General features: G+C 45.2%; 1 protein-coding gene across 1 annotated transcript in view; it reads left to right on the top strand.

Annotated features, from left to right (window-relative positions):
• thsd7aa (thrombospondin, type I, domain containing 7Aa) overlaps nt 1–25,555 on the top strand; it is a 109,981-nt gene that overhangs the window by 81,968 nt on the left and 2,458 nt on the right. Inside the window, exons 15-28 of the mRNA XM_070921638.1 lie at nt 1,439–1,617; nt 1,845–1,850; nt 2,126–2,259; nt 3,426–3,579; nt 4,852–4,993; nt 5,145–5,260; nt 5,345–5,462; nt 10,902–11,047; nt 12,349–12,523; nt 14,819–14,992; nt 15,113–15,208; nt 18,728–18,810; nt 21,831–22,044; nt 23,220–23,307. Coding sequence (XP_070777739.1) covers nt 1,439–1,617; nt 1,845–1,850; nt 2,126–2,259; nt 3,426–3,579; nt 4,852–4,993; nt 5,145–5,260; nt 5,345–5,462; nt 10,902–11,047; nt 12,349–12,523; nt 14,819–14,992; nt 15,113–15,208; nt 18,728–18,810; nt 21,831–22,044; nt 23,220–23,307 — 1,825 coding nt within the window. The remainder of the gene's footprint in view (nt 1–1,438; nt 1,618–1,844; nt 1,851–2,125; nt 2,260–3,425; nt 3,580–4,851; nt 4,994–5,144; nt 5,261–5,344; nt 5,463–10,901; nt 11,048–12,348; nt 12,524–14,818; nt 14,993–15,112; nt 15,209–18,727; nt 18,811–21,830; nt 22,045–23,219; nt 23,308–25,555) is intronic.

Genomic DNA, 25,555 nt, shown 5'->3' on the forward strand with positions numbered 1-25,555 from the left:
GTAATGTAAAGCAGTTTAACCCATCGTCACTTGTGAACTTGAAAGGAGACAGACCCTGAATTGGGACACAGCTGGAGACTACCAATTGTCTCCATCGTGATCTTACTTTTAGTCGCGCTGGTGAACGACTTTTAAGGTATTAATTCGCTAAAATTGGGTATATTAGCCGACTTTTATTTCCTCAAAAAGCAATCCTTTTCAAATATTTGGGTTCGAACCACCTCTCAGACTGATCACATTTGACTTATCAGTGCGTCCTTTTTTACCAAACCTCCAGTGTAAATTCGACAATCATCAGGGGGAACTCGGGGATGTATTTTGCTGCCAGCAGCCCAAATCTGTCAGGCCGTGTTGCGGTGAGCTGTATTAACATTCCACAGTATATTCCAGCAAAGGGAGAAAAGGGAATTAAGAATCACAGTTCTGCCGTATCCTGCATCTTAGCCCTGGGAAAATACCGAACACATCAAAGCACTCGGGGGGAATGAGCGTGTCTGTGTTTGTTCATTGCAAAACCCGTCTCGTTATGAGTCAAAGCTTTGCTCCCAGTATGGGGTTGCTTGATGGTAACTGGCTGTAACTGTAAAAAGATACTGGACTCAGAGTCGGTGCTGCTGCTTGCTTTCTCTCTGATTTGGGAGCCTTTGATTGGCTCTCTTATGCCAGAGAATATTATATACGGGAGTGACATGGTAATTGCTCGCTCCTTCCTGCTGATATTTGTCTTCTGGCACTGCGATGTTAGTTCCCGCAGTTACTTATTATTTCACTTTTCTGGTGTGTAGAGTTTATATATACTTCACTTCCCTTGACCTTTCCCTGATTTCCTTTGGTCAACCTTTCGAGAACCGCTGCACATTTTTGCTTTCAATCAGAATCTGGGTTTATGGACACACATATGAAGCTAGATTGTGCGTCGGTTGTGATAATCATTGATACATCCTCATTTTGAAAGTGTAATTTTTTTTAAATCTTGTCATGTTACATCCATTTCCTGAGTTTCTCGTGTGCATTTGATTCTATCATTGCCTCTCAGCTGTGGCCCAGGAGATAGAGCGGTTTGTCCACTGATCACAGGCTTGGTGGTTTCGATCTCCCCCTCCTCCTGTCCACATGTTGAAGTGTTCTTGGTCAAGACACTGAAAGCTTGCTGCCATCGGCCATAAAGACTTCAAAATCAATTCTAACATACGCAGGTAGCCAGTGCTGGTAGCCAAGGTTTTTTGGGTAGCCTGGTAAATAGAGAGTTTGATTGGTGCATTTCTGCACAGACGAAAGAAAACCAGACAAAAGGCGATGTGAACTGAAAATATCAAATCACTTTCCTTCCAGCGGAAATATATACAAACAGTATTTCCTTTGACAGTTTTGGTCTGACCTTGGGATCGTGGATCTGTACCGAAGTACTTTTTATCTGTTATCATGTGATTGGCCACAGGGTACATTGAGGAGGCTTGCATCATCCCCTGTCCGTCCGACTGCAAGCTGAGCGAGTGGTCCAACTGGTCGCGCTGCAGCAAGTCCTGCGGCAGCGGGGTCAAGGTCCGCTCCAAGTGGCTCAGAGAAAAGCCCTACAATGGCGGGAGACCGTGTCCTAAACTGGACCATGTCAACCAGGTACAAAGAGGTCTCCCTTTATGCCGTGTGATTAATGTTTCAAAGAAAGATTACGATTTAATGTTTGTCTTTGTGAGGTTAGATGTGTTTCATTTTTTATGATGCAGGATGGGAGGAAGGTTACTTTTACTGTATATTTCTGTTTAATTCCCGACTACAATAATCAGAATTACCTTTTTTTTCCTGTTACTCCTCGCTCATCGTTGATGAATGGATTCCATCCACAGGCTCAGGTAAGGACTTCTTTCTCCTTTCTGCAGTAATTATTTCGGAACTCGGAACTTGCTTTAAGTCAAATTGTTGAAGGAAAAGTGGAATAAATAATATTCATATTAAGATTGGATTTTAATCTAATGAATCATTGTTCATCTCAATAAATATTCTTGCAGATCAGGTCCAGAGCTCAAGGACACAAACAAAATTCAGTGCACTATATTTTTGTTGTTGCTGAACTGCACATTTTCTGTACAAGATCAGACGGGTAACTGTGGCGTCTGCTTCGTTGCAGGTGTATGAGGTGGTTCCGTGCCTCAGTGACTGCGGGCAACATGTCTGGGTGGCAGAGCGCTGGAGTGTGTGGAAGGTCAGCAATGTGGACCTGAAGGATAATTGCGGTGAAGGGGTTCAGACCAGGAAAGTTAGGTAAGATGAGCCAATCTGCGTCCTTGCCTGCACTCCTTGTGGACTTTTGCAAAGTCATCGGTCACAGGCCCAAGTTCCAATTCAAAGTCCCAAAGTCCCAAGTGTTCTTGGCCCACCAGGACCACCTTTTTTTTTAATCAAGGATGAACTGACTTGCGTGAAGCAGGACGGAGGACAGCCAGACTCAAAAGATTTTGTCCTACAACTTTTACTGGGTCATCAAAGCTTGTTATTCATTTTATGTGGTCGATTTACCAAAACCTTAAGATTTCCTCTGGTGCCAGGCAAGACTGGCTGGTCGTCTCAGGAGCTGGCCAGCCAGTCTAGCCTCCATGGTCACCCTTTGACAGAGCAGTCTGATCTCAGTAGACCTTTGGTAGTTTACTGGTGCCTCTGATGTCACCACGGCACGTTGAACAAGATGTATCACTGTTTTTGGTCTCAGTATTTGTAATTGATTTGGAAGTCCACTGGTGTTTCAGCAACCTTTGGAACATATATTAACCCCTTTGAGGCTGAGACCGCTCTGACTGTTTTACAATATGAGACAGTGCTCGAGCATTGCATGAGATGTTTAATTCCTGTCTGCTCACATGATGCATGTAAAGCATTTTTGCTAAATTATCATTTATTTATCCACACTGGAAATATAGCGAGTGCTGGTGGGATTATTACTGTTGCTTTTTATTATTATTGTCTGTGTGCATTATTGCAATGAAGGCTGGGCAATTAATCTCTCTCTCTCTCTGCGTGTTTTTAACGTTGTGCTGCAGCTTTTACGTTAATCTGACAGCATTCAATTCAGACTTGTGTCATAATGAAAGTGACACCGAATTGTTAGCAGGATTGCCGTTGTGACTGTAACATAAAAATGGGACCGGGGGCGCTTATTCAGACGTGAGGCCGACTTGTTAAATTGCCGTCAGATTAAGGGGTGCATGTGTGAAAAGCTTTAAGACATATTTAACATAGTAGTGACTTACCCCTTCACCAAGATCTAGGTTGGTTACATCCAGAAATGTAACTTTGCAGAGCTGGATTATCAGTGTTTTTACTATTCCCACTGATCGACAGTCGAAATGATTGAAGATGCCGTAAATGCCTGTCACAGATTATGGGATGCTGTAGAAATGGACTAACCCTGACTTGAACCCCTTTGTGTCCAGATGCATGCTGAACACCATCGACGGGCCCTCCGAGCAGGTGGAGGACTACCTGTGTGACCCAGAGGAGATGCCTCTGGGGGCCCGCAACAGCCGGCTGCCCTGCCCCGAGGACTGCGTGTTATCGGACTGGGGAGCCTGGAGCCCATGTCCGCTGGTAGGAATTTCATATTACCCTCTCTGTCATTGTACTTGTAATTCTTCTGCACAGCGCTTCACAGAAGAGGTAAGTCGTCTTCAAACTTGAAGATATTGATCTTATTGACTGGCAAAGTTGAGCGATGACAGGAAAACCATGCAACAAAAGTACCCAGCCAGGATCGACACGTCTTAATCACTAGGTCATTCATCTGTCGCTTGTTTCCTTCTCCTCCGTCTTCTCCGAAACATCCAGTTCTCTAGATAGCTAGGAAACACTGGCCGTCGGTGATGGCAAGATTAAAATCCCTTGCAATGTTGCTTGTTTGGCGATCAGAACTCACATGGCGCTCATTACGCTACAGGCAGAGAGACTGAATTTTAACGGTAATAAACTGGACGCAGTTGAGTGAATCTACGCAGGAAGGGAATTCTGAGGTCCTGATAATGATATTTTACTTTACACTTTCACAACTCCTCCCAGTCTTACCAACACATGTAATCTTCGATAAAAAAGGATACCAAATATCAGGAGGCGAAGGAGGAGGCTACACTTCCACTTAGTAGGGAAAAAGGTAATAAAGTTGGTACTAATGTAGGGTTGGATATCTATCTTGATGTTTCAAGTGCTTCTTAGATTTTTTTTTATTTCAATAAGAGGAATTTTAAGCAGCAACCATTCCCCAGTTATAAAAGTAGAACACCAAGAAGAATAAAAATCAACTACAGCCAAAAACAATTAACCTAGATGTTTTTCAAGCTTGACATTTTCTTTTTTTTTTGTCACATGAATGCAAAAAGACTAAAACTATCTATATTTTCTAAGCCTACGTGTGCAAAACAGTTGAGCAAGAATAACATAACACCTGCACCAGTTGCAAGGTCTCAGTCTTGATGCATATTTAAACAATACAGGCTATCCCATAGAGCTATGGACTGTCAGTACCAGATGGAACTACGCACCGTGCATTAGGCAGAAACTCAAAGTCCGCTTACCGGTTCATCTGCTCCCGGTGTTTGTGCGGAAACCAGCTCACATCTGTGGCAGGCATGGGGCAGACCAATTAAAGCATCATCCGCTCACTCTTCACCCGACTCCAGTTGCTTCATCTCTTGAGACCGACTGTTTTGATCACCGTCAGATCTTCATCAGGGTTTTGCTTTTTGCAGTCAGTGCGCAGACGTTACGCTTTTTTAATGCAACGCTTCAAACGCCACTTCAAACAAAGTGTGCACTCGGTGGCGACAGTATGGGGGAAGTAAGTCACGATCCGTTCCTCTGCTTCCCCAGCCGTGCAGCGGGAACGGCACTCGTGAGAGGAGCGCTTACCCGCTCCGTCAGCCTGGAGAGGAGAAGGAGTGCCCTCTGACTAAAGAGGCCGAGCCCTGCAAACTCAACGGCAACTGCTTCCACTACTCCTACAACATCACCGGTGAGTGTCTCGCTCAAAACACGCAGTGCATGCAGTAAAACACAAAGACGTGCCCTTGAGCTCATTTCCATTAAATGCATCTTGATGTTGGTGGCACATGAGGCTGTATGACTCGGCGAGTTGCCGTTGCTGATGAAAGGTCTCCCTGCAGATTGGAGCACTTGTCAGCTCAGTGACCGAGCAGTGTGTGGGAACGGCATCAAAACCCGCATGCTGGACTGCGTGCGTAGCGACGGCAAATCCGTTGACCTCAAGCTCTGCAAAGAGGTGGGTTGTGTAGCATTTCCTGTTAAAGACACTTTTTTTTTTCTTTTTGCGAAAGTAAATAAACCCTGTTTTCTCTGGGCGCAGCTGGGCCTGGAGAGGAAGTGGCAGATGAACGCTTCCTGTGTTGTGGAATGTCCCGTCAACTGCCAGCTGTCTGACTGGTCACCGTGGTCTGAGTGCACCCACACCTGTGGGCTGGCAGGTATGTGTGTGCGTGTGCAGTGTGTCCACGGCAAGGTAACCTAGAGCTTGTTCATGTTGAGGTTGAGGTGTCCCAGAACAAATTACCAGAGCATCTTATCCCCTGAAAATGTGGGTTTCAATTTGTGTCCAACTCCGGTGCCATTTCATTTAGGGAGCAACCGTCATTCTCTGATCATAACGACCCTTTCCCCCATCATGTTGTAACACAGAACACAACATCTCCCTCCACTTTCTTGCAGCCTGTCCTTCTTATTCAGGACGTGATGAAGTCCAGTTATGGTGCAGTCTTGACTAAGTCACTCAACTCAGCCTCTCATGCTACATGACCATCAGACTAAACTTGGTTTTCTCTGGTGCAGGTCCATGATACGGGATGACATGATTCCAAACTACTGAATGAATTACTTTATTTGTCAGTTTATGTGACTTCATGTTTACAGCTCTTGTGTTTTGTGGGAATCCTTAACACATGTGGAAGAACTGATCCTTGTCTGGTTTGGTCTCGACCAAGGTGACCAAACTACGGGTGTGACCACAACGAGAGACTCCCAAAAATCGGGCAGAATATCCCCCATCGCACCCTTGTACTCAACCTCGAACACTGTGATCCCATTAATATCAATACATAGTGCTTGTTGCCGTGTTTGTTGACCAGGAAAAAAAAGGTACCCTTGTTTTAGCCATAATAGTTTCCAATGAGACTCAATAGTTGAGAATGAAAGTTCATTCTTGACTTCAAGCCAACATGGATGCAAAGTCATTAATGGGCTCAGAAATGTGGAAATTTGAACATGTACAACTCCTCAAGTTCCATCTGCTGAGGATGAAAATGGTGTGGTGTGATCAAAAGCTCCAGAACAGCTGCCAAATTGAGCTGGTGGTGGGATTGTGTTGTCAACTGCTGTTTCTAAGGTCAAGAATAAACTTGAACTTGAACATCAAACGTACGTGAAAAGGTCCTCAGTAGCTGTTCTGGAGCGTTCAGTCGAATCACATGATCTCTGTCAGCAGATGGAGTTTGCCCACATTTCTTGTCTTAAAAGCTGAACAGTACAGCATCGCTTTGAAATGTCCAGCCATGACTTAGCGCTGTCGCTAGCAAGAAGGTTCTGGGCTTGAACCTGCCGGACAATGTGGCATTTGCATGTACTCCTAGTGCCTTCATGGGCTTTCGTCCTGCCACGGTCCAAAGATAGCCCATAGGTGTGAATTTGAGCATAAATAGTTGTGGGATCTACTCCAGGCCACCCTCAACCCTTCAAAAGGATCAGCTGTAGTATAGCTAATGGATGGACTCCCTACCACTCTCTTTTTAAATTGCTTTCTTGTAGAGCTCTTGAATCTCTGAATTCATTGTCCTTTTTTTTTTTTTTTTAGCTTCCTAGCATTAGCTGTGTCCATTAAAAACAGGCAATAAGATTGTATACACTGCAGTAAATTGTTTGATATGGGAGTAAGGCAGGAGCCTCAACCAGGTCTCCTATATGTCCAAGCTTTCTCAGTCATACTATGTGTCAATCCAAATACATTTTACTTGAGAAACCAGGTTAATAACATCTTTTTTTTTTTAACATAGCTTAATGTGGCCATCGATATAACTATTTGATTACATTCCGGTGAAATTCAAACATGGCAGCCTCTTCACACAGCTTTGATAGCAAAATACTTTCATAGCTGTGGGTGATCCATCACTGCTGCAGCTCTGCAGTGCTCAGCTCTCAGTTGTGTGCTTAAAAAAAAAAAGTCAGCCTCCCCTTTGGTAATGGTGGAAACCAGAAACGCTCTATTATCCCTCTCACAGTTGGTTTAGGGCTATAACGCCATCGTTCCTCACATCATAACGTGGTGCCACAGGATCGGGCCATTGATTGGCGGTCCATTACGAGTGTGTGCTCTGGGACTCAGGGAGCACTCTGCTCTCCACGAGTCCTTGAGAAGAGCCGCAGCCAGAAGCAACAAGAGCAAATAGTAGATATGAAACCAATACAGGCTTTAGTTAGTGTGGAAACCTTAATCTGTCCCCAGGCGAGTATTTTTTTTTCCTCGCGAGGAGAAACAGCAGGTAGGCCACAGGAAGATAGGGCCTCCTCGCTTTCCTTCCTGTGTTTCTTTTTTATCTCCCGGCTGGCTGCGAGGACATACTTCCCTGGAGGAGCTAATTTCTGTTCCTGGGCCAGGAATAGCAATAAGCTGGATTTGTTATTTCAAGCAAATGAACATACCTGGAAGCAGCAAGGTGTCGTTATCAATCAGTCGGTGTAACAACACAGCTATTTTTCCTGGATGTGCCCAACCTGTGTGCATAGATAATCACGACATTGTGTGTTCTCCAGCCAAACACTGACAGTGACAGCTGGCACGAGCCTTCTTTTGCCCGGCAATCCTCAGTGCCACCCGCCGCTCAACCCAAAACGCTGCCATGGCCCCCCGCAGGGAGACCGCCGAAGCATGAGAATCGCAATGGAGGGTGATGACTGGTTTCTGTGGGCATAAGGCGCTAGCATCTTCTGCAAAGCAACCATTGAACAAACCAACTTGGCATTTCATTTTCATTTGTATTTCTTTTGAAGTCCAACCCCTCCCTTATTAATGTGTTCGCTTCACCATGCTAAGCTCCGGTTTAAAAATCATTTTAGATGAACATCAAATGATCAAATGGCAATGTGTAATGCGGGAGGGGTCATTTGTCGTGACGAAAGCCCAGAGAATCGCCACCAACCCTGCAGTTCCCCTCGGTGTCTTTACAGTATGGTTCAGTCTCACCACTCGCATGAACCTTCTATCCAGATCTAGCAGGTGGCTGATTTAAAAACTGTACGCTACCTGCCCAGCACCAAGATAAAACGGCAACCTTGACTCCAGGAAGTCACTGCGCCTGGCCACTGGCTAGAAACTGTCGCAACATGAAACTCCTTACTTTTCTGTTTGTGTTCAGATTAAACACACTGGTTATAATGGGTTGGTTGCTGAGCTTTAGAGGTGTTGAACTTGAACAGAGCCAGGCTAGCTGTTTCCCCCTGCTTCCAGACATTATGCTAAGCTAAGCTACTTGACTCCCTGCTCTAGCTCCATACTTAGCTTGAGGTTGATATCAATTTTTCTCTTTCAACTTTCGGCAAGAAGGTGAATAAGTGTATTTCCCCAAGTGCTGAACTATTTCCCCCACGACTAGTGCGACAGGCCTGGACCACTATTGAATATTGTTTGTCCGTAATACAATACAATTAGCGAATACGACAAGGTCAAGGTAAATTACTGGTATGTGCCGCTTAAGATCGAATCTGTTCTTGCGAGTGCATGGGGCCCATTGTTTCATAGTCACAGAGGATTGTGGAAGCGCCCTGTGCGGGTTTATGCACATTGGTTGGTTTGCTGGCAGCTGGTGAGAGCTGCTGCCGGGGGAAACATCACCCAGGGACTTGTTCCAGTATTCAACATTAAGTAGAGTGTTACAGGGCTTGGCAATAACAACACTGGAGATTATATCAATTAATCCTACATGTATGTGAAGAATGGGAATTAATGATCTCTCTGCAAAGGCCCGGCGCTCTGAGAATGACCTTTTTGAAGTAGATCAAGAACAGTTTCACTAATTATTGTCTGCATTCAAAGGCATACCATAAAATACACTTTTTGTATCAGAATGAATGCTGAAAGGCTTCACGAAATATACTTTTAAATGTACAAAGTTCTGTGGTTTTTGAGGCCTACTTTCCTATTTCGTATCACTTGTGAAGGATTATTGCTGAATGTAGTATTGGTTTTAGGTAGTACGGTGGGCAAAAAACCACATGCATTTCCTTTGAGACAGCAGCTAATTGAGAGTTTTCTCACATCCCTCCCCCGGGGCTCTTTGTTAAAATGCAGAGTGGATTTGGTAAAGGGCACTTCTACCCTCCTCCCCACTCATATCCTCCAACCTAAGACAGTCACTTGTTTAATTTTAACACAAAAAAAGAGAACTATGAATATTCAAAATGGCTACAGGGAGTACGATGAAGCCCCACAATTGTACCATAGATCAAGTCAGCTGAAAGAGAAGAGAATGTGTTAAATTATTGCTCTGAGACAGAATTCAGACTCTTGAGAAATGCAGTAGAAATGGTACAAAATCAGGAGCCATTTCAGTGGAAACCAATATTATGATGCAGTCTAATTTAGCATAACCTGTCCGCAACGTTTGTCAGGTGTCAAACGCACAACTTCACACAAGTTCAAGTTCATTTGTCACACATAATCATACAGGGTACAATCTTAGTGAAATGCATGTCCGCAAACTCGTACAATTGTGCAATAAAAGAGAGTGTAACGTACAATAAGTCAGTAAACTTTGAATAATAAGTAAGCAACTTTGAGTAATAAGTAAGTAAAAACGTTCTTGAGTAGTAGTGGGGGCAAGTGTCCTCATTTAGGATCCTAGTGGCCTGAGAGTAGAAGGTCTTCCTGAGCCTCTCAGTGCTGGCCTAGTTTATCTGGTCCCTTATTCTCGACTGTAGCAGGGGGACAAAGCCTTTAGAGAACAATTCGCCTTCGCCTTAGTCTTTAGGTAGGGGAGAGCACCGTCTATGATACAAATGAACCACGTTTTGCAGGGCCTAGCAGTGTCTGTATGGTGCTGTTCCAGTACCTGGCAGTGATGTTCCCCCGTCAGGATGCTCTCGATGGTGCAGGAGTAGAAATTCCTCAGTGTCTGATGGGATACCCGGAATTTCCTCAAGCATCCGAGGTGAAACAGTCTCTGCCTTGCCGTTCTCGTTGTCAGTCAGTGTGCAGCACTCAGGTCAGACCCTCGGTGATGTGGACACCTAGGTATTTGAAGCTGTCCACTCTCTCCGCCGAGGACCCGTTGGTGTCAAGGGGGGCGTAGTTTCTCCCCCGCTTCTTCTCAAAGTCCACTATCAGCTCCTTAGTCCGTCTGACATTCTGGTGGAGGTTACTGTCCTGACGCCAGCGGGTCCGACCCTCCACCTCCTCCAGGTAGGCCCCGTCATTGTTGTCAATGATCGGGCCCTCCTGCCGTCGTGCTCAGACAGGGTGATAGGTGTTGAATGTGCACCCTTCCATCCAGCAACCTTCAGATACAGAACAAGCATAAAAGTTCTTTAGCTCCCAGAATTGTTGTTCCACTCCCTTCCCATAGTCCCCTTCGTCCTCCCTTACTGCTATCCTTACATTGTAGGCTGCTATAACTGCCCATGCTTCAAAGTCAAAATCCCATCTAAAACATGTAAAAAAAACATAAAGAGCATCAATTTAGCGGAGCTCATGGAGACCAGAAGTCCTTCATTCCAGGCTATGAACCAAGTTGTTTTCCAGCAACATTATTGTTCATTCTGGTGGTGTATGGGGAGTTGAAATTTCAGCATTCCAGTCAACGTCCTCATGAATGAATAATGTTTTTCTTTTTTCTTCTTTCTTCTTATCTGCTGTTCTGCAGGCAAGCTGTGGAGAAGGCGGACAGTGATCCAGGCTCCCCAGGGCGACGGGAGGCCGTGTCCGTCCCAGATGGAGCAGTGGAAGCCCTGCCTGGTGAAGCCCTGCTACAGCTGGAGATACAGTGCCTGGTCTGAGTGCAAGTCTGAGGTCAGTCAGCCTCCATCCTGCCTGACACTGTCTGTCAGGAGACTGCATTGACTTTGGCCAATATTGTCTGAGCAGCTTCAGTACAATATTGGGACAGTTATATATTTTTTTGCCTCTATCAGCATCGGTATTCTCAGAATTGTTGAAGAGATTCGGCATGCAAGAATAAAACTGAAGGCCACTATTTGTGGAGTTTTTATGTGACTATAGAAACCCTTGAATTATTCTGTTGTCACTCTGTTTTGCTAAAAAAAAAAAAAAAAAGAGACAACCCTGGTCAGAACGGGTGCAGTGGATGTCTTTTTTAAAGTCCTTTCATCCCAGTGTCGGATCTGTGTCTGAGAGGGATGTATTGGATTGCATTGCTGTGTGCAATTTGTTTTGGTACTACCTCCTAGGGGGACACCTCAATCAATATTCGTATTCAACTTAAAAATCTCATGTCTATGGACCCAGCTACACGTTTACAACGACAGCATATACCCTACAATAGAACTGAATGAATAGAATATGAATAATGTAACATGTGCGTGATGATGTGATACTGGAGCATACAAAACACAGGACAATAGCGTCCTTACATTCCCATCACATCATTATACAAACTGACATTCATTACTGAACAAGAGCTTTTTAACTGCAGTGTCATACTAATGGCTAATACTGTTTGAATTAAGAGAGACTTAATTGAAAAGAGGCTTAAAGAGTCATTAAGTTAATTTATTTGACATAGCACACAATAGGAAGAATTATGAGGAGGAGTCCTTGGCAATTAGACCCCATAGTAACGTCTTATTTTAAATGGTGGTGATGCTATGAGCTGTTCAGGAATACCCCCCCCGCCCCCAAAAGAAAATATTGTTCCTTACACTAGAAGACAAGGCCAGAAAATGAAATGAGGCCAGCAATGACCGTGGCACTGAATGAATCAGGTCAGAAATGACCGGGAATTAAATGAATAAGCTACGCAATTACTGGAATGCAAAATATACAGCTGATTGAGTTGAAAGCGGGAAAAGGAAGAGAGAGAGAGAATGTAAGTGGAGTAAGCGTGAAGATAGTCTCCCTGATTGAACTTCTGTGAAGCTTCTTAATCACAAGAGCAATGAAAGCAAAAGCGTCATTGCTTGCTGTTGTAACAACACTAACAGTCCCAGAGGCTGCGGATCATTGACCAAAAATCAATTACAAAGAGCTTAGAAAAAAATCCTTAAAATCCCCACAACCACGAGTTGAACATACCCTAAATACAAAGATGTGCTTGACCCATACGTACTTTTATTTGTTTTCCGTTCCATCAGGGGGCGAGGTGCGGAGAGGGCCTGCGCTTCCGGAACGTGTCGTGCTTTGTGTCCGATGGTTCGGGTCAGCAGGACAGCAGCCTGGTGGATGACGAGCTGTGCGGAGATCTGGAGCCCTCGGTGGACGGAGACACGCACATCATTCTGCAGGAACCCTGCACCGTACCCTGTCCAGGTAAGAAGACATCACAGGCTCCAGCAGTTGAGAGAGGGTGGTCCCAGGACAGTCAAATGAGGTTTGTAGGTATGATACCCGCAACAATCCCCGCCCCAAACAAACAAAACCAGACCTGCTTATTTGAAAAGGATCGTTTAAAATCATTACAGCTTAGCTCTTGAGCCGTTTTGGCCGTCGTTCCCATGAGTAACAAAAGTTCCAGGAACGCATCGGTCAGTGAAAGGTTACACCTTAAGAGCATAACCAGTTTGCGAGTCCATCTTCACCGGCCACAGGTCGTTGTACATTTTTATTATTCTTGCACATTTGTGTCATCTCCATTACATGTTTTCATCAGGACAACTATGTTCACGCTGTATGGGTCAACTGGCAAATGTAAACGTGGAACCCCTGTAGATTGTGTCCAGTTCCAGTAAGGTTTATTCAAAGAAGACAACACCCGTCCTCAACAGTGTTGACAAAGAGAGAAAGGCCGTATTACTTGGTGCAATACAAACTGCACCCCCTCCAACGACAACCTATCTGGCAGACATTTTCTAGGACTCTAGTTGGGGAGGGGGCAAAATTCAGGGTTGAACCCGTACAGTGTCTGCCCGGCTTAGTCCAGGTTTTCACAATAACAACAAAAGACGGTTGAAGTGCTCGCTGCCGCACTTATGGAGTGTGTTTGATTGTAGGAGCTTCAAGAGCTCCAGAGTGTGCCGCGCAGCGCAAAACCAGTGTTAACAGGTGGGACGAGGACAATGCAAGGAACTTTCACAGAGCTGATAATGGATGTTTGTGGCAGTCAGGTTTTATTGTACCTCAGTGAAAGCCTTTCAGTGTGCTTGCCAATTCGCTTGGGAAAAAAAAAAAGAAAAGAAAACCGTGGCTGTGATTCCGGCAGCTGTGCAGCAGTGTGTGCATGCGTATACTTAACACCGGCTACTCCAGCTTGGGTTGTGCGTGGGCGCAATCAGCCCATAATCCAGTTAATTGGCTTTAGCGTGGGGGACCACAAGGACTCTCAGATCTGGCTCCTGGCTTGTGTCCATTCTGACTTCTGAAAAACCCAAAACCATTCACCTTGATGGAAACCTTTTTTTTTTTTTTTTTTTTGTGGTTTTGCTTCACGATTAATTGAAGGTGTAGCGGTATCACGACGGCCTTGACATTACAAAGGGAGCAGTGTGGCCTGTGTTGCTGAGAGAATAGAATCATCTCTGTGCAGATGGCTGTGATGAAAAATGGAATCAGTGATTTTAGTGGAAAAATATCTGAGAGGAGGTCTTCTCGACACCTGTGTACACATCAGATATCCTTCTACGACAGCTTAAAGATCGAATATTATACCATTTTCCTGTTTTGCCTCAGTTTTCAAGTGTTCCATGGCTCAGGATAAAAAAAAAAATGCAGTTTGTAATGATGTTGCCAATCATTCTACTTGTCCATAGTACAGTACTTGACCTTGTTTGGCTGATTGGACGCTTTCCAGTTCAAATGCTGAAAATTGGCATCATTTGGTGCATTTAATACCGCAGGAAGGATCGGCCTTTTTTTTCTAATTTCCTTATTTTATAAGCATGGTCCTTGCTATTTTTTTTTTTTTTTTGGCACGCTTCCCTGTTTCCTGATCTGCCCCTGCTTTAATTTGTTCCTAATGTTAAACTCAACACATCCGTCACCTTTACCTGTTGCTGCTCACCGCTCCAATTATCTCCAATCACATCCATTTTGATCGCCGTTAAGCCACTGCTGCCGTCACTGTTTTTTTTTTTATGTTAAAAATCTAGCAACTAACTCAAGGTCCACTTACTAGTTTTTCTATCTTTCCCCTTTTCAACCACACCTCATGGTCTTCGTCAGTGGATGCGCTTTGCTCAGCAGTGAGATGCAATTGAAAGTCCTGAAAGATGTCAAACTAATGTTTACAATGTCAAGAATGAACTTCCATGCTCAAATGTAAACACAGACTGTGTTGTGTTCTATTAAAGGTATAGCTTCAGAGTGAGTTAAAAGTGGGCAAGGTAGAAGCTAGTGGAATCCTCTCAATGTTTTTTTTTTTTTTTTTTTTAAACCTGGCCTTTACTAGCTACCAGCTGTTATTTGTTCATGCAGGTCACAACTCAACCGTAACTTGAATGCGTCTTTAGATTTGAGACTTTTATGAGACACGTCATTGTCAGCTTTTGTCAATTCAAAAAGAATGGTGGCACGGATGCTCAGTTTATTCCTACTACTGTGTTCCTTTAAACGCAGCACATTGATTGATTTGGAATTTCAGTTGCTGAACCTTTCCTGTATGTTCTGCAGGAGAATGCTACCTGACCGACTGGACTGTTTGGAGCCCGTGTCAGCTGAGCTGCGTGAGCGGGGATGACTTGGGTTTCGGCTCGGTCCAGGTCCGATCCCGAGCCGTGGTGGCTCAGGATCCAGAGAACCTGCTGCAGTGTCCCGAGCAGGAGCTGGAGGCTCGGCCGTGCACAGGTCAGTCTGGAACTCAAAATGACACTGAAGTGATTCACAGAGGCACATTGTGGGAGCGCAGTTGTTACATTGTCGTGAAAGCTTTTAGCGGCTAAAGTCTCGGCCATGCTCTTCCTGCAGAGGGCCAGTGTTTTGAATACAAGTGGAGGACCGGACCATGGAGGGGTTCATCTCGCCTGGTCTGGTGTCAGCGCTCAGATGGACTAAATGTCACAGGTAAGCATAATATACCCACCTCTTGGCGAAACTGTTGATAGCTATCGAGTGCGAACTGGAATCAGGACGAGGTTGCGCAAACTAGACCGCTACGTAGTGTTAGCCGGTCTTGGTTTTGCACTTAAGACCAGTCAAAAGTGAGTTAGTTAGTGAGCCTGAAAAGATAGCCACCCTACTTCCAAGTGTCTTCGGTATCTTACACTGAAATGAAAGCTGACAGCAACAGAGAAAGGAACGGTTTTCAAACGTTGAGTGCAAGGAGATGATTGGCTCACAGAGGTGGTGAAATCAGATTGGTTTAACTGAAAGAACTGAACTGAGTTGGACGCCCTCACAGACAGAGTCAGCAATAAATGGAGCAAGCATGAAGATAGTCAGTCTCGGTGAAATGCCATTTAAAATGTTGGTCATATCCATTCTTTTGGCTTTAAAGACCTCTCAATGAATCCAGTTAGTTCAACACAAGACAAAGTCAAAGTCAAATCTATTCACGTGAAATCAGACCCCCAGAAGTTGTGAATACTTAAACAGCCTTTGTGAATCCCGTCTGTGGTCTCGACTCGGGTCAAATAACATGGATGTGACCTAAATGAGTAAAGCTGCCGCGGCATCGCTCTGACTACATGAGATAATGTGGATAAAGTTACTTAAAACTGTCTCCCTCCAGAGTGTCAGAATCCCCGGTGGCTTGCCAGGCATGTCTTGACAGCGAGTACCAGGAAACTCTTAAGAAGATGAGGCTTAGGTTCAGCAGCAGTGCCGCAGTCAAAGTTTAATCCCTTTGTCCATCACATGTCATTTAAATTAAGCTCAGCAACCGATAGCATTGTTCCGCAAATCGTCATTTCTCAGCTGGTATGCCATTTGAGGAAGGGGCTATCTGGAAGAATGAGTTCTTTTATTTACAGCTCCCGCATCATACAGGCCCGGAGCCACGTCATAGTCCTGGGTTAGATGAGAACACGGCACCCAGCTCTGAGTCTAAGCGGAACGCGGAATGCCAGTGCCCATGTGCGGCTACCGCGACCGGCGCACTGCGTCTTTCTTGTAAACGTTGCACCCACCCCCTACCCCCACCATGAATATTCATACTGAGCCCTCTCCCCGAGTGTGCCACCTAATAAATATTCAAGAAGCTGTGATAGATGTGCCATGTTTTTGCAGACAGTTGCTGGTTGGATCAGCGTCGGCGGTGGCGTCGGTCTGCATCATCCATCGTGTTTTATCCACAGTTTGAATGCACACTCCTTGCCCGACATAATCTACGACTCAGCGAAACCCCAGATTAAGCCTGATTACCAAGTCATTCAGTGGCTGAATGAAAACCCTGCGACTGACGGTATTGTGAATTCGTAGTCAGGAGTGGAATGAGATCAAAGAAATATAGATCCCCCCCCTCTACTGTGAATGGTATCTTCCCCGTTGATCAATGTATTGATGTACTCCAGAGTGGGGGAAATTAACGCTCTTGCCTTTGCCTCCAGGTCATGATAGTCATGATACAGCAGGACAGAATTGTCACAAAGGATATATCTTGAAGTTCGTTCAGGTAGTAAGTTGCACACTGGAAAGCCAGTATTCCCCAGTTCCGAGTTGGTGTAAGGGCCTTTTAAAGCTAACCTATCCCGTGCGCTGGTGTTAAATATCTCAGCAACTTTATACTTGATACCGAGTTTATAAATCAGGTGCGCTGGTGCCTTCTAGATGTCAGCGATGACCATTCGACCCTTTCATTTAACTCACATTGATGAGCGCAGCGGCTGTCTGTAGTAATGAATCAACTGTAGCAAACGGTTTGCTGTGGTTTAAGGGTAGTGGCAGCTACCAATGTAGATAGTATAGCAGATTCTGTAAAGGCTTTTTTTTTTTTCTTCCTGTTTTTAGAAGAGAAACTGTTCTGGAATTAGAATCCAGTTTGGGTTAGGGCGATTAACATGAGCTTTGTTAGACAATCGGCCCCTTTTGGGACTGTCTCATCCGCTGCATGGGAAACAGGAGGTGGCTGTGTGCAGTTTTTAATCTGAGGCGGGGGAAGTGAACCAGGCATGCATTACCGAACCAACCAGTTAGTCCAAAACCTTGCACTTTTTGATTTTGGGACACCAGAAAGTGCTGTTTGAAAACATTTCCAGTAAAGCATACATACATACATATGTGTTTGGAGTGGGGCGTCTTCTTCACCGCCTCATTCCAATGCGCCAAGCAGCAATGGGCTCATTATTCTCTCGGCTGCCAGAGGGCTAGGTGTAGGTACCTCTACGGTAGACAGTTGTCGTCCATTAATCCCAGGATTGGCGGTCTGATCCCCGGCTCCTCCTGTCCTTGTGTCGAAGTGTCCTTGAGCGAGACACGCTATGTGAATGCAGTCCAAATGCAGTCCACCATGGTTGGTGAGAATTGCGGTCGTAGTGGGACAGCAATGAGCCCATGCCACCCCCGAAAAAAACAATCTTGGACTAGCCAGACAAAGTTGAGAAGTGTTTTCAAACAGTTTGCTTTGGTTTCAAGAATGACAAGGGGTTGGTCTGGCAAATCTATGTCCGGTTAGATTTGAGATGCAGCGCCCGGCCTCTTCTCTAAGCTTTTCAATGAAAAGATTCGGGACTGTCTGATCAACTGCGTCACAATAGGACAATATGCTATCTAAACACGTTCTTAACTATTTATGACGCAGTATTGATTCGATTTCCCACTGAGGGAATGGATAAAGAGTAGGTACTTCAAATATATGTATGTTATGGACTTTTAAATCAAGTTTAAGGAACAAGAATAACAGAGGTCTAACAAGACGGTGTTGTCAGCGTAAAAATCTACATTGCAGTGCTGCGTTGGACAGTGAATAATGTTTATGTACAAAGGAGGTTGGACACCTTCATCAGACATTTGGGAACTTGATTTGAAGCCATCGGCAAACAACAGTTTGAGCTCGGCCAGACAGACATGATTGAAATAAGCTGAAAGCGGAACCATCAAACCAATGTTGCTTTTCATTGAGCAAGTTAACAGTGTCATCTACAACAGCAGTTTAGTTTTTTTGGTACCTCGGAGAGGGCTATTGTGTAGATGTAAGAATTGCAGACGTTTTAGTCTTAATGCAGTGAGTCGCCACATAAAGGGGGGAAAATAAATCACCTTTCATGGCTATTGAATCAATTCTGGATGCCTGTGTGCTCTCAGCCTTCATGCAATGTGTTTGGCAAAGGATGAATTAAAAAAAATGTGCCTGAATCAGCCCGGGGATTTGAGTGGAGTTTTTAGTGCATTTCAAACTGAGCTAATTATCCAATTATTCCAGCATCACTACCCATGGTCTCATTGTAATGAGCTGAGTCTAAGTGAGTGTTGTTTTCAGAGAGACAGGGACGGAGGTGCAGCTGCTTCTGTCAACGCTGTAATACTGTTATTGCTTGACTACAAGCGAGGGTCCGACGCTGTTTCGTCGTTTTCTCGCGGTGACAGAAACACCAGCTGTCAACCTCTGACACCTCTGAGTTTGACCTTTAGGCCTTTGCTCCGCAGGTGGATGCCCAGCGACAGCCAAGCCGATGGCTGACCGATCCTGTGACCCGCCCTGCACCAAGCCGCGGTCCCTGTGCACAGAGGTGAGTTTTGGATGGAGTGACGACAAATATTGCAATGTTGCATCTGTGGTCGGAGCCAGTCTTCAGCATCTGGAGGGCCGCTGCTCTGCTGTCCTGGATGGTATTTTCTGTGGAACTGTTTGATCAGGGTAGTACAAGCCCTTGTTGCAGGTTCCAGACAATCCTTAAGGGTGGGACCTTACGCCCACACTGGGAACCCAGCGCCCTAGACCATCAGCACCAGATTCGGGACCACTGGTATAGAGATTTTGCAGTTGCAGCCCAAAAAGTCCCAACGTTTCCCTTGTGACTGCGTTTTTTTGTTTCCCCCAACCTGAGGCGGGGAAACAGGTTCTGCTCACCCATAGCCACAGGACCATTCAAACGCCCAACAGGTGGTGGTAGCCAGCCATTCTCGCTACTAGGCCTGGTCTGGCTTCGCCCAGCCCGCTCTTCTTCGATGCCGGCACATTTAGGTCAGATTCCCTTTCATGCTAACCTACATTTACCAAACTAAAACACATATCATAACCTTAGTAGATCAGCTCAATATCATACACAATGAAGTAGATTTCTTTATTAACTTAATGTGACGCCATAAAGGTTTTGTCTTTGGTCCAAGTATCTGCACTAAAACACAGAAGAGTCAGTTCATCTGAACAAACATGTTTTGCCTTTGGTTAGGACCAATGTTAATTCTACCATACAACAACTTCAACTTCAATCATTGTGTAGTTAATAAGAATGTGTTAATCATTATATACTGCAGTAATTGCAGTGAGGCAAATATCCGGCAAGACGTCACAGGTTTGCTAACTTGTTCGGTTGAAAATATTGATCCATATCATTTTGTGGATATTTCGATATAGTTGTGGTGGTTGCTGCTGTCGGCATTCATCAGAGGCTCAAAGAAAAAGATGAACTATTTCTCGTGACTGCACTTTTTTAATGCCCTTTTGGTGACAGAACTTGAAACAACGTTTGAAACCGGTGATGCCATCTGTGGGAAAATGGAATAAGGAATATGACTGGGAACTCGGGATCGTCAAAGTGGCTACGTATTCTGTTTCGGAGGGGCTATTTCAATTGAATACGATACAGCTCATTTGATATTAGAAAGTGAATTATTTAAGGTTATCCTTAAATAATGATTTTTTTGTCAAATTAAATGAACCTTCTGAGACGAGAGACAGTTCAATTAAATATTTCTCTTTAAGCTTTGTTTCTACAATATGTCTTATTAATTAACCATGCAGTCTCCAGCTGGATTTGACGCAAAAAAAGGAATATTTTATTCTTTTTGCGTGTGGAGGATATTTTCTTCTACCAGATGTCCATGACACTGGGTTTGAAGATTTTTTTTTATTTTTTTTTATCCTTAGCTTTTGATGTCAGGCAATTTCTTTTGGGACTAAATTTGCTGCGAATACCAAGGGGCTCAAATGTCAGGCTGAACTGAGACCTGCCGACGCTCCCCGCTCTTCACTCTGCAGTGAGGAATCTGCTGCTGACTTGTGGGACGTGAACAATGCAACAGCGCTAACATGCCTGTTTTACGTGTGTTTGCCGAAAAAGGGAAACCGCTGCCACGCACAAAGTCAACACTGATCCAACACAGAGTTTCGTTCTCATCGAAAAAGTCTTTAGACCTTCATTTAGACCATAAAGCAAGTGAAAATGAATGCCACTCAGCCTATGAAAGCTGTCGTATAATGTGTCAGGAGGTCACTGAAATCATGAGCATTGATCCTATAAATATCCATACAACATTTTATGATATTTGTTTCGTACCAAGGTGTTGCATGGATGGACAGACCAATCAATGAACACCACCAATATCGACTTTTACAAACTGATATATTTGGCAAGGTGCGGCAAGAACTACTCTCTTGTTATGTTTTTGAACATTGAGCTTTTTTTTTTGGCGCTAATGTGTAGCATCAAGTATCGCAAAGAGCCAAGTATCAAAAACGGACCGAGGTTGCTTGATCAGAGTCTTAACCTTGTCATAACCCGACCCATGGGCCCTGACAAAAACAGGAATGGACTCAAAATGCTAACAAACATGGATGTCTGGAGGATGAGAGAAGTGTGGGCAAGTTGATGCTATTTATGTGTGAACCATAGGCCGTATAGAAGAAGTGGACGTAGCCACTGTGACGTGGTTTATGAGCCACCGTTTTGTTTTTTTGGAGCCAGACTGAGAGAATAAACTCATTAGGAAAATGTTTACTGAGGTAATAAATCAAGTGGGAAGTGGGCTTATTTTCTCATGGACTTCTATACAAGCGGACCTCTTTTTGCAGCCAGTGGAGTCGCCCCCCTGCTGGCCATTAGAAAGAATGCAGGTTTAAGGCAGGCTTCACTTTTCAGACCCAGAGGGTGGTTCTTGGTATGAACATTACAGCAGCACCCTAAAGATATATATATCTTATATATATATATATATATATATGTATAATGGTCGTGCGGAGCTACTGTTTGCACGGCGGGGATTTCTGAAGCAGATTATCCTCCAGAGATTGTCGGGGAGCTGGGGACCCCCTGCAGGGTGATGAGTCAGGGATGAGAGAGAGAGAGAGAGATATGTGGAGGAGGGATGGCTTCCCTGCACACACACCCACACACACACACACACACACACACACCACACCAGACAATCAAACACTCGGCCTGTCTGACAAAACAAACGGACTTTGAATATTGCGATCGTTTGCTCAAGTTGCAGATCTCGCCAGCTGGAATAACCTTGTAATCAGTGCGCCTTGTATGAGACCAGTTGTGTGGTAAGTGCACCTGCAGCGGCAGCATCCTGCACAGTAGGGGAAAGAAGGGAAAATTATGGGGAAAAAATAAATAATTAAGAAAGGGGAATAGAAGGTACGGTTGAAATTAGTGTTAAACCAACCAGTGCCAGTAAAAGCTGAAGTAGAATGGCTTTCAAGTAGTGGTTTCAGTTTGTGGTGGCTGCAGAGAGTGTAAGAAGTATCGGGCCGATTTGTCCACATCATCGCGTTGAACCTTCCTCCTTCCTGTGCCAGGCGGGGGTGTGTGGCTGCGAGGAGAGCTACACTGAAGTGATGACGTCCGACGGCCTGCTGGACCAGTGCACGGTCATCCCGGTGCTGGAGATCCCCACCGCAGGTGACAACAAGGCCGATGTCAAGACCATCCGTGCCTTCAACCCCACCCAGCCTGCAGCCAGCACGCCAGGGAGGGTGGGACGCACCTGGTTCCTGCAGCCCTTCGGCCCAGGTGAGACACAGCTCAGCACAGCCTAGGGACACCTGACCACCGGGAAGCTTTCTCTGTCTTTATGATGCTGAATGAATTTTTTTTAAGACAAACTGTAAAATATGTAAATGTCTTTCTGATTCAGAAACAGTAGCAGAACATACTGAGACAAAGAAACACACTTGAAGTCTGTGCAAAATGACGATGTATTCAAACTAGAAAGTGCATTTTCTGGAGGAAATGTGTGATTGCTGAGAGCACAAAATTATTGCTTACCAAGCTATGTAAGGAGGAGTGGAAGGAGGGGTATTAACAGGCAGAGAAAAAGGGGAGGGGGGGGTCCTATGACCCTATGACAGAAATGAAGGAGGGAATGGGTGAAAGAATGCAAGGATGAAGGAAGGAAGGAAGGGAGGAAATAATGGATAGCTAAGGAATAAAGGGAGGGAGGGACAAAACTAGAATAAAGGGGTAAAGGAAAGGAAAAAGGGGATCGTGGAATTGAGATGCAAAGGAAGAAAAACAGGATGAAAGGGAAAAAAAAGAACAGAGGATGACGAAAGGAGAGGGGAAAAAAAGTAAGAAAGTAGGCTGAATGAATGAAGGGGGGGGGGGGGGGGGGGGGGGCAGGAAAAGGATAAAAAGGAAAGACAGAAAGGGGAAATGAATTAATGAGTAATGAGGGGGAAAAGGAAGAAAACCAAGAGGAAAATGAGAAGAACAAATACAGGAAAAGGAGGAAAGGGGGGGGGGCAGAACAGACAAGGGGAAGAAAGAAAGCAGGAAAAAGAGAATTGGAATAAAAATAGAATAAAGACTGTTATGTACGTTTACAGCTTCAACAGTTCATACGCTTATCTTGATAGTTCCTAATCAGACATCCGTGTCGCCAAATTGAAATAGTCATCCGCTTCTAGGATTAAAACGTCCACGCGTGCCAGCGTGTCATGAGCACGTGTACATTTTTACCTGTCCTCCATTGACACTGACTTATTCACAGATGGGGGCGTTGTATTCGACACTTGAAGCAGATGAACGGTGGCCGGAATCCCGCACAGCGCTATGCGTGGAACTCTGCCGCCCCCTTCAGCTTAGACAAGGAAATTAAATGTCACACAGTGTGCATCCCTGCAGTGTATTAATAGCAAGTGTGTGTGTGTGTGTGTGTGTGTGTGTGTGTGTCATTCTCTGTGCAGATGGGAAGCTGAAGACCTGGGTGTATGGAGTGGCAGCGGGAGCGTTCGTTCTGCTGGTCTTCATAATCTCCATGACGTACTTAGCATGGTAATGTACACTTGCATGATACCGCCGCGTGTCTGTATCCGCGTGTTTTGTCTCCATCGTCACATTCGCGCCGCCATTCGCCCACATTCAGCGAAGTAATGGAGGTCATACTGACGCAAAAAGGGTTAAGGGTCATCGAAAAACGTCCGTTTCGGCTTTTGCTGACGAGGTGCAGGGATCGTCTAAGGGCGTTTCCCGTGGATGCCTCCCCTTTAGTTTGATGAATATGGGTAAAGTGAGGAGCTTTCAAAAGTTGATGAAAGTACAATTGAATTAATTTAATGTTTTCCAAGATGTAATGACAGATTTGATTTGATTTGATTGGCCTTTTGTAGGGTGGAAGGGGGACCTTGTTTTGTGGAGTTCCATTCAATGATCCCTCTGGGGTAAAAGCTGTTTTTGAGCCTGGAAGCCGGGGTCTTTAAGGCCTAGGTCGTGCCTCCCAGGTGGCAGCAGAGGGTGAGAGATGGTGATATGAATGAGCTGCATCCTTCAGGAAGCCACTGGATCTGCCGAAGCAGCGTGATCTGAAGGGGTCCTCCTTCCAGCGAGGGCATGGGAAGCCCAATTCTTTTCTGGGCTGTTCTGCTGCTGAACCGTCGGCATAGCAGACTGTAATACAGTATGCCAGCACACTCTCTGTAGAGCGGTGGTAGAAGGACATGAGCGGCTTCAGGACAGGTTGGTTTGCCTAAGTGTCCTTAGAAAGTAGAGCCGCCGTTGAGCCTTTTGGACCAGAGCAGTGGCGACGGTTGTCCGTGTGAGGTCCTCTGTGACGTGGGTTCCCAGGAAACCCTCTCCACTTCTACCCCTACCCCTCTTAAAAGTCCACGATGAGTACTTTGGTTTGATCTTCAGTGACAGATTGTTTTCTGTACGCCATCCTACCAGTTTGCAGGCCTCATATCAGTTGTAACAACCTGGTATTTATTATTTAAAGGACGATTTCACCAGTTTTCACACGTGAAGGTCAGTTTGCTCATCTTGAGGAGTACTACACAGGTCCGGAAGAGCTTTGTCAAGTCTGAGAAAATAACCCTGAGGATGTCATAGTGATGTTATCTCTTCATTAACTCAGGCTTGAAGCTTTAAGTACCCCTTAAAAGGTGCCCCGGGGAGTTCAGTCAGTGTTTACATCCTTATACCCTTGCTAACTGTATTCATCTTCACAGCATTTCCTGGTGCATTGCCACCAGCAAACGTAGATCAGTGGGATACCGCGACACCGTCACCTAACTCTGATCGCCTGCCCCGGAAGCCAAAAACTCTTGAGGCTCCCTGAAAGTTCAGGGTTAGAGTCGTAGTTCGTTAAACCCGCTTTCTGGAACAGGCCGCCCGTCATAAACGGGCTAATGCTGCTATGCCCGCTGAATCATTCAGCGTCTAATCGTTAATGTCTTTACTGAAGAAGTCAGCATTTCAGAGCACATCAATCCCTTCAATTTGCCTTCTATCAGCTCTGCTTCAATGATTTAATATTTGCGAGTTCGAAGCTAGACTTAATTATAGGACTCTATAAGCTTTAGACCTAGACGTCCTTAGTCCTAGGCTTAACCCATGCCTGGAGTACAGCATCGATCTGGTACTGGGATCTAGGGCTCGTTTAGGCCCAGGGACTACAAACTATTCCTGCTCATCAAGGTGGGTTAAGAGATTTTACCTGGGTGTAACCTCCATTACATCACTGCTTGTGTTCATTCATTTGTTCAGTTCACTCCCTTTTTTTTATTTCACTTTAAGTTCCCTCATCATTTGTCACCTTCATGTCTTGTTTTTCTGTCTCCACCCTCCGCCCTCCGCCCTCATACTCTCTGCTCAGTTATTGTTGCCTTTGCTGCAAGTCCAGCTCCGAGTCCCCCTCAGACGGGGCTTACTGGATGGACCCAAACAGCTACACTGTGCCTTACACGTGTCCCGCCTGCCAGAAACTCGAGCAAGACGAGTTACAGCGGCACAGCCACCTCCAACAGCAACCGCAACAGCAGCACCAATACGAGACACTGCTCCAACAGCCTCCACCATCACAACAACAACCGCAGCAGCAGCAGCAGCAGTCACTGCCGCCCCCACCACCTCACTTTGAAACTCTCATCACTTAGTCAGGGCCTCACCTCACCCTCCTGTAACTCACTACGCCTGACATTCATTTGTGCCCGAACACCTCCAGTGCCTGTTCACTCATTTCAGTGGATCACTTCCTGGAGGTGAGCAGCACAGATTCCATCAAACACACCACAAAACCGCAGGG

The sequence above is a fragment of the Enoplosus armatus genome, chromosome 16, assembly GCF_043641665.1.
Source record: "Enoplosus armatus isolate fEnoArm2 chromosome 16, fEnoArm2.hap1, whole genome shotgun sequence".
Classification (NCBI taxonomy): domain Eukaryota; kingdom Metazoa; phylum Chordata; class Actinopteri; order Centrarchiformes; family Enoplosidae; genus Enoplosus; species Enoplosus armatus.